Genomic DNA, 8,866 nt, shown 5'->3' with positions numbered 1-8,866 from the left:
CAGGGAGTAACTGCAAACAGTTCAAGGGATCTTAAGACAGTGATGGAAATGTTCTAAAACTGGATTATGGTGATAGTAGTACAACTAGGTAAATTTGCTAAATATTACTGAGAACAGGTGAAATTACTTAAAATGAGTGAATTTTATAGCATGTAAATTATACTTCAAATCTTTTAAAAAATGACATTTATACATACAATGTGAGTCACTGAAGCATTGTAAGAGCAAAAGATTGGAACCAACTTAAATGTCCATCAATAGAGGACTATTAAATAGATTACAGTGTATCTGTATAATGTGGCTGCATTAAAAAAAGAAAAAATGAGTCCCTTTATATACTGGTATGAAATAATCTTCAGGTTTTATTAGGTAAAAGATGTATAGTATGATACCATTTGTGTGAAAAATAGGGGAAGAGAAAACAATGTGTTCTTGAGAATTTGCTTATGTGTGCCTAGAATACCTCTGATATATAATACCTTATTATCTTATAAGGATATTTAAGAAACTAGTATATTTTTTGCCCCTGGAGAGGGCAACTGGGTGATGGAGGTGTAGGGAGAACTTTCACTGCATATTTGAACTATGTGAATTATGACCTATACAAAAACTAAATAAAAATTAAAAGAAAAAATTATATTCAAACAGAGGGGTTATTTGACCTTTTCATTTTTCTTTTACAAAAATATTACCTCCCAATAGGTGGCGCTCCTGAAACACCATACATGTTTTCACATTACTTTTATTTTATTTTGAGAAAAGCCTAAATTTGCTCTGATGGCCTTTCTTCTCCATTTGTCACCTCCGGGAACCTTGAGTCTAGATTTAGGGCTGAAAGTTTCTCTGCTAGGAGCACTCCAAAACGTATTGCTCTGTTTCTGAGAACAGGATAGAAGGGAGAACACCTGGATTGAAAAAACAAAAATTGCAATTGGCTCAGAAAACCAAATAATGCTTGGGCTCTGTTTCCCTGATTGAAACTTCTGATTGATTGATTAGTTGATTGAAAGGTTAATATAGGTCAGTGGTTCTTAATTAAGGGCAATTTTGTCCCTGAGGGGACACTTGCAATATCTGGAGATATTTTTGGCTGTCAAAAGTGGGGGGTACTACTGGCATCTGGTGGATAGAGACCAGGGAAAAACCTTACAACGCAGGACAGTTCCCCCACCACAAAGAATTATCTGGCTCAAAATGTGAATAGTATGGATGTTGAGAAACCCTGATATAGATTATGATTAACATTCAGCATCTCTATTACTTGAGGCCCTGTTCTGAGAGGATTTACAGATGCACACAGCCTTCATATTTTCTTACACCAAGAAAATCAGCACTGGCTCCAGTGCTTTCAGAAACCGGCCTCCCCAAGCAACCCCACCCCCCAGTCTGACCCTTATAGCTACTGGAGGAAAGGAGATAGATTTGGCAGCAGTTGGGAGGGCGGGTAATACAAAGGTGCTTTCTTAGAATTCGTGTAGAGAGACACACCTACTCTGAGTCTTGAGCTCAATGCTTCCTCAGTTGGTTTCCTTGAAGGTGGCTGTAATGGTCATCTTCCCGATCCTTGAGAGGCTAAAAAGAACAGCACTGTCATAAGCTCATTTTCCCCCATCCTCTATGTATGAATTAATTTGATGCATATTTATTGAGTGCTTTTTATGTGTAAGGCTTTGGAGTGGGTGCTTCGTGGTCTTGGGGGCAGAAAGAGGACAAGGAGATGGAGGCTCTGGATACAGTTTCTTTGTGTAACCCTCGCAGTGTGTTCTTCAACTTTTTCTCACTAGATCCTGACCTGAACCTCTCTCAACCTTTCTCTTTATTTTGTCCATTCTACCCAAAGGGATAACTATCTCATCATCTAGTATTCCCTAGTTAAGCAGTTCCGTATCTATATTGTATCTTCCAAATAACTTGCCCCCCCAGTTCCCAACATTTTACCACCACTGATGGTAGCCATATCTCTTTCATTTCTCATTCCCTCACCTGGTAGAGCTGGTCGTCGGACAACAGAGTCTGCTTGTCTGAAGCTGCATAAAAAATAAACAAAATACACACATATACAAGGTAGAATGGATAATAAATTGGGTTATATTCATGCAATGGAGAACTAAATAGCAATAAGAATTAGTGGAAAACATCTACGTATGACAACATGGATAGATCTCATAAGCATATTGTTGACTAAAAGAAGCCACACACAAGAGTACTTACTGTGTGAGTCTATTTACATGAGGAACAAAAACAGGCAAGATTAATCAATGTTGTTAAAAATCAGGATAGTGCTCACTTTTGGGGATAGGTAAAGGCTGGAAGTGACCACAAGGGGGACTTCTAAGGTATAGGTAATATTTTCTTTCTTAAACTGGGTGCTGGATTCATGGCTATGTTTGCTTTGTTAAATTTTTTTTGAGCTGTATGCTTGTGATTCATTCACTTTTCTATATGTAGCTTTTACTTCCATGAAGAGTTTTTTAGAAACACAGAGGACACATCAGAGGGAGTTGGATTTTGAGACAGGTAAATATGCTGTGAAAACACCAAGTGTCCTTTTTTCCTGCCTACAGAGACAGAGCCTCATCCAACCATGAACATTAGCAACACGGGCCAACTCAGTCTCTTCTTTTGGGTCTATTTTGGTAGGAAGGAAGCTGAGGCTCCCAGGTGGTCTCATCTCTCGTCTAAGAACATCGTTTTACCTCTTGACTGGCGAACTCCATCCTGTCCAGCAATGAAGTAGACCCCAACAGCAAGGAAGAAAATGCTAATGATTTCAGCAAAAACAAAGCCCGACACAGTGGCTGCACTCAGCTCAAGGCAGTTCTGACACACTGTGGGAAAAGGAAGGGACAAGCCTCCTTTAGAGTGTGAAAGTTGTTCCTTATGGATCTTTTTCTCCTGCCTACCAGCGATAATACTTCTGTCTAAGGCAGCAGGCGGCTCTCTCTGTGGGTGGTGTGGCAGGGAATTGCCTTGGAAGACCTTGGACTAAGAACTCAACGCTTCTAGAGGTTCCACTGGCCCCCAGGAGTTCTGGGGAACCCCAGGTAGTCTTACTACCAGGAGCTATGTGAAATAGAAGGAAAATCAGACCCCCTTCTCCATGCTCAACTGCCTTCTACTTTACTGCTGCTCACTTTGTAATCTCCTCTGTCTCTGCTACCCACCTCAATTTAGTGTATATAAATTGCTGACTACTCTAATCCACGGGGCCCACGCAAGTGTAAACCAGGCTTTACAGGACTGGCTATAATTTTTCAAGAAGCTGGGGGAACCGTCTCATTAAATTCACAGAGAGGTAATCTGAGATTAAGAGAACTGGCTCTTGGGGCCGGCTCCGTGGTGTAGCGGTTAAGTGCGCGAGCTCTACTGCTGGCGGCCCGGGTTCGGATCCCCGCCTGGGTCCGGATCCTGGGTGTGCACCGACGCACTGCTTGTCAGGCCATGCTGTGGCGTCTTCCCATATAAAGTGGAAGAAGATAGGCACAGATGTTAGCCCAGGGCCAGTCTTCCTCAGCAAAAAGAGGAGGATTGGCATGGATGTTATGTCAGGGCTGATCTTCCTCACACAAAAAATAAATAAATAAAAATAAAGGATCTACCTTTAAAAAAAAAAGAAAGAGAACTGGCTCTCATATCACTGTTTAGCGTCTATTTCCATCCTGGATAGGAAGCTCACCAGAACAGCAAGTACCGCTTAATTTCACAACAAGCAAACCAAAGAGGATTACATACTTCTATAATACACTTGGAGAGTTTGGTTTTGCTTTGATTCTCCACATGTGTATATCCCTCGAGGATCCTTCATACTATATCCCAGATTCCATGTCTTTCCACTTATATTTGTCATTTCCTCCCCATCTTTCCACCATTTGATTTTTGCATCTTTTGAGTCACAAATCAGAAGTACTGAACCATCTTCTCGATTGTCATCCACACTTATCAAACGTTTTTCTGAAAAGGGAAAAACCACAGTCTGTTAAGGATCTTGCCTCTGAAATTCTCCCTGCTCCCGGGGTATCAGGAGAAGACCATTACAACAGTGCTTCTCAAACGTTAATGTGCATATGAATCACGTGGGGATCTATTTAGAATTTCAGGTTCTGTTCGGTAGTTCTGGGAGGGGCTGAAATTCTGCATTTCTAACACGCTCCCAGGTGATGCCAATGCTGTTGGTGCATGGGTTGCACTTTGAGTAGTGCCTAGCTGCTAGGGTCCTTTTTCTCCTCCAAGAACCAGAGAATTAATTGCTTACCTACAGCAAAGCTGCCCAGAGAGGTCATGACTGGCTCCTGATTTGGTTGACAATGGAGAGGTTAACTATCTATCATCATCCCTAACCATTCTAAACTGTTCACTCGCTCCTATAGGACGACTGTTGTAGGAAGACATACTTCCACGGATTTTCTTAGAGTTTGAGAATAGAAAGAAGCCATTTCCCCTACCTTGTTTCAACTGGGCCATAGTACCTGTAGAGACAGAAGAGAGACAGAGGATCAGCTGGGCATGGAGTCATTCAGATGCCCTGAAGCATCATTTCCATGGTCTTTTGAGGCCAAGATGGAGAAAGATTCTAATTCACAGGAATGACAGTATTTATACCTACTCCCTGGATTGTAGCCTAAATCACCAAATTGAATTCAGGGTGTTGTATAATAAAGAATTTGTCTGGTCTCTGTCCTGGGTTCCCTGGAGGGAGTTTCTAAACCTTTGGAATTTCAGGAGTGATAGGAGTGTGTTCGTTATTCTCGGAGGGCCCTTGAATCACACCTGAGTTTATGCTAGGGAATTGACTCAGGATGGGGCTGGTCAAGACCAACCACATGATTTGAGAATTGGGACTTTGAGAATTGGGACTGAGAAGGGAGGGGGGCTGGAGACTGAGCACAGTCACCTGCCCAGTGATTCAGTCAATCATGCCAAAGCTCAGTGGAGCTTTCTGGTTGGTGAACACATCAATGTGCTGGGAGGGTGATGTGTTCTGATTCCAGAGGACATGGAAGCTCTGTGCTCAAGACTCTCCCAGACCTCTTTCTATGAGTGTCTCTTCACTTGTCTAGTCCTGATTTTATTTTTTATAATAAAAATGTAATAGTAAGTGTAGTGCTTTCCTAAGTTCTGTGAGTTGTTCTAGGAAATTATCAAACCTGAGGGGGAATCATGGGAACCCTCCAGATTTGTCCAGCTCATCAGAAGTGTGGGTGGTCTGGGGACCCTGAACTTGTGTCTGGCATTTAAAGTGAGGACAGTCTTGTTGGGGACTGTGTCCTTAACGGGTGGGGTCTGATGCTAACTCTGGATGGTTAGCAGCAGAATTGTGTTGCAGTATACTTAAGGACATTACCTGTACAGTCTGTAATGCTCTGCTCCTTGAGCAGCTAAAGCCCTGGCAAAGAGTGGGTGTGCACTAGCTAAAGCCTTTTAGAGCTGAGTTCTTCTAAAATCTTCAGCCTTGATGACCTATTTCTTGTAGAAATTGTGGATGTCCCAGGGGAGTTAGCTGGTCAATAGCCCTCAAATCTGTCTCAAAACTCAGAGTAGTAGAGTTGTATGGTAGACATATTGTATAGAACTAGCACCAGAATTCAATACAATTGGGTTTAATACAAGCTTTTACTGAGCGCTATTATGTACCTGACATGATTAAGCAGTGTGAAAGAAAAGGGTGGTGACACAAGAACTAGTTGCTGCTTTGAAGAGTTTACAATGAAGTGTAAAAAATAAACACATATGTAACGAATGTAATAAAACTTATAAATTATCATTTAGTACTTATATGAATGCATATGAAAGGGAATAGAAGCTATTTGATTTTTTCCCAAGTGTGAGGGACAGGGAAAACTGAACAGAGAAGATGACATTTGGCTGGACCTTGAAGAAGGAGTAGGAATTCACCAGACAGAGAAAGATACAGACTTGGAAAAGGCCAAGAGAGATAGCGTGGCTAGAGGTAGAGTGTGTGCTGGGGAGAGATGGGGCATGAATCAAAGTATGATGGAAAGAGTTGGAAGGAGTCAGCTGTCTTCGAACTTCATGCAGGGCTGAACTGTTTATGAATAGTACCCAGCACAGTGCCTGGAACATGGTAGGAGCTTATATTTGTTGAATGAATGCATGAATGAGTAAATAAGTGAATAAGAAAAAAAAGCAAGAAAAACAGTAAAGCAAATTTCTCACCAGCTCTTCTCTCTGACCACCTTGTTACCATTGGAGGGACAAAGAGGCCCCTCATTCTAACTCAGATTCCAGAGGAGAGAGGGTGCAACTGATTGCTGACATCTTTTAATTTTGCTTATCTGAGTCCTATTTCCTTTTAGGACTTGAGAGGTTGTGTAGCCAAATTTCCTAGGTTGACTGTTGAGGGAACTGAGCCCAGAGGAAGTGGGCATTATCCAAGTTCAACAGCTCATGGTGGCTGAGCTGGACCCAGAGCTCGGGTGTCTACCGCTCAGCCCGTGCTCTTTCTGCTATATCTAACTGCCTCACGCAGGCTTTCAGCACTGCCCTGCGGTGTGGTCTTTAGCTGGCTCTTCTCCATTCCCCTCAGAAATAATTCTAAACTCTCACTGTCCTCTTCAAGTCCCCAACTCAACCATCACCCAGCTCAGTTTCAGCAGGTGACATCCGCACTTCCTTTCTTCTAGTCTCAGAGGGTAAAATTGCCTTCCCCTCTGTGCCCTTGACCCCACTCTTGACTCCATCCTTTCAATATCAACTCCAGGACCTTGCTCTACTCACTATGTTCTCATTTAGTCCAGAAATGTGCTCAAATTTTTCTCATACTCAAAAGAATTTCTTTTTAGACCCTATTTCTCCCTCTACTTACCACTCAGACTCTCCTCCCTTCTCATCCAATCTTTTTTAAAGAATAGTCTACACTTGCTGCTCTTTATCACTTGCCCTTCACCTTCTACTCATTTCCATTTGGCTTCCACTCACACTACTTCACTGAAACTGTTCTAAATCATCCATGACCTTTATTTTGCCAAATTCCACAGACTTAAACTTTTAACTATATTCTTATATCAGTGGATCGCCCTAATATTTCATATTCTTGGTGATTATCTCCTTCTGGAAGCTCTCTAGTCCCTTGGTTTCCATGGTATTGCACTCATCTGATTATTCCAGCTCTTTCACCATTCCCTTATCTCTTTCCTGAAATGTTTTTTCTCCCACTGCTCCTTAAAGGTTGGTATCCTCACAGTTCCATCCTCAGCCCCCTCCTCCTCATGTATCACATAGTAGTTGTGTGAATTTAACAACTTTCATGGTTTTAGCTTCCCCCAATGTGTGGAGAATCATCTCTAGTCCAGACTCAACGCATCAGCCCAGTTTACCCACTTTCTATTGTATATTTCCAACTGAATATTTGTACAGGCACCGTATATTTCACCTTACACTCAATCTGGCAACACTGAAACTTATCTCTCCAATTAGACTATGAACTCCTTAGGGCAGGTTTTATTCATCTTTATATCCTCCTAGCCTATTGCCTAATAGGATCTCACCCATATTTGTTGACCAGTTGACCAATTGACAAACTGAATGAGTGAATGCTTCATAGGTCTACCCCTAACCCCAGCTCTGAGTTAAGGAACATATTCCTTTTCTTTTCAGGTTCCTGGCCTGTGCCCCTTGGGCTACATTCAAACCTAAGATGGCGGCATCTGGGTCCTCTCTCCAGCCAGTAAAGTCCTCTATTTTGATTTCTTAGGAGACAAGGACCCATCTCTCACATGGGACACTGCTTCTCTCTAGCGGAGAACAGTAAAAGCCTTCATTTTTGCCCTTCCTCCTCTGAACTCTAGGGTGACAGCTGAGGTAGGCTTAAGGTTAGGGATCCCACTATTCTTGTCCTCCTGGTGATGGCCTCTTCCTTTGAGTCCTTCTCCAGGCTACCAGACCCCCTAATGGGCCCTTACCTTGAAGAAGAGTGATGGCCAGGATGAGGCCAGCCAGACGCTTCACCTGCGCCATGTCAGTCTCTGTCCTTCCCCCGCAGGAAGACTGAGCAGCTCCTAGCAGCCAGCCACTCTTTGCAGCAGTTAGCCTGGCTCCGCCCAGCATCCTTCGGGCTGGGGCCCTTGCGAGAAGGCAAGAACCCAGAGTCTCCACCCTCTGCTTCAAGTGTGGGCTGCAGGGACCTCCGCGGGGCTGCAGGTGCAGATGTGTTTTGTTTTTCTGTTAAGGAGTGGAGGGTGAGAGGTGGTGGGGAGGGAGAGGAAGAGTGCTGGATTCCCATCTCAGGGACTCAGCTTGCAGAGAAACACCTTGGGTGCTGGGTAGGAGATGGCCTGGGCCCCTTTCTTCATGAAGGAGATAAACATCTCTGCCGCCACTTATTGCTAGGATCTCAGCCAGTTGTTGCTTGTTGCCAGAACTAATGAATTTAGGCGGGGACACTCGTGTACTCAGGGCTGGAGCTCTGAACAGAAAAACCCCTCAGTCCAGACCCTCGTCCAGGAATTTTTCACTGCTTTTTTGAGATGAGATCAAAGCAGTGCCTGCCTGGAAGGGAATAAGTAGGACAATTCCAACAAGATAGGTCATACATTTCCAGGGACCAGGGCCTGAGCTGAGTTACGAAGATCTCAGGCTCCTGTCTCCCTCACCCAGTCAGTCAGCGAATCAACAAAAATGTACAGAGCTCTCTTTACATGGCAGGCACAAGCCAGGTGTTGGAGGTACAGAAGGGAGCAAGACATACATGATCTCTGCCCTCAGGTAAATTTCTGTCCAACTGCGGCAGTATAGAGTTTCAGATCTTCACAGATCACAGGAGAAATAAGTCCATTACTCTCCTGGAAAGGCTCAATTCCACCTGTGAGTCAATCATATTGTTGTTAATAACTGTCTCTTATTGAGCACA

At 43.3% G+C, this 8,866-nt stretch overlaps 1 protein-coding gene across 2 annotated transcripts; it reads right to left on the bottom strand.

Moving 5' to 3' along the window:
- Positions 1 to 726: 726 nt before the first annotated feature.
- CD3G (CD3 gamma subunit of T-cell receptor complex) lies at positions 727 to 8,047 on the bottom strand. Of its 2 annotated transcripts, none has more exons than XM_087433771.1 (7): positions 7,920 to 8,047; positions 4,443 to 4,466; positions 3,733 to 3,951; positions 2,697 to 2,828; positions 1,984 to 2,027; positions 1,489 to 1,572; positions 727 to 905 (listed from the first exon to the last, which is right to left on the bottom strand). In XM_087433771.1, the coding sequence occupies exons 1-6, from the start codon at positions 7,972 to 7,974 to the stop codon at positions 1,507 to 1,509; spliced, it is 540 nt and encodes a 179-aa protein (XP_087289897.1). In that variant the 5' UTR covers positions 7,975 to 8,047; the 3' UTR covers positions 727 to 905; positions 1,489 to 1,506. The 2 variants fall into 2 exon arrangements, with proteins under 2 accessions (XP_087289897.1, XP_087289899.1); XM_087433773.1 differs by having other exon boundaries at positions 1,493 to 1,572.
- Positions 8,048 to 8,866: the final 819 nt, after the last annotated feature.

The sequence above is a fragment of the Ceratotherium simum genome, chromosome 7 (assembly GCF_057802395.1).
Source record: "Ceratotherium simum simum isolate JZ-2026a chromosome 7, ASM5780239v1, whole genome shotgun sequence".
Lineage (NCBI taxonomy): Eukaryota > Metazoa > Chordata > Mammalia > Perissodactyla > Rhinocerotidae > Ceratotherium > Ceratotherium simum.
Note: the sequence above shows the minus strand (reverse complement) of the source record. Positions and strands in the feature narration are given on the sequence as shown.

Bases quoted from the DNA above. Each gene is read 5' to 3' on its own strand.
- CD3G (XM_087433771.1), bottom strand. From the start codon at position 7,974: ATGGCGCAGGTGAAGCGTCTGGCTGGCCTCATCCTGGCCATCACTCTT. The intron at 3,952-4,442 runs GTAGGGGAAATG...TTCCCTTTTCAG, and splicing joins TATGGCCCAGTTGAAACAAG to AAAAACGTTTGATAAGTGTG. The intron at 1,573-1,983 runs GTGAGGGAATGA...TGTTCTTTTTAG, and splicing joins CCGACGACCAGCTCTACCAG to CCTCTCAAGGATCGGGAAGA.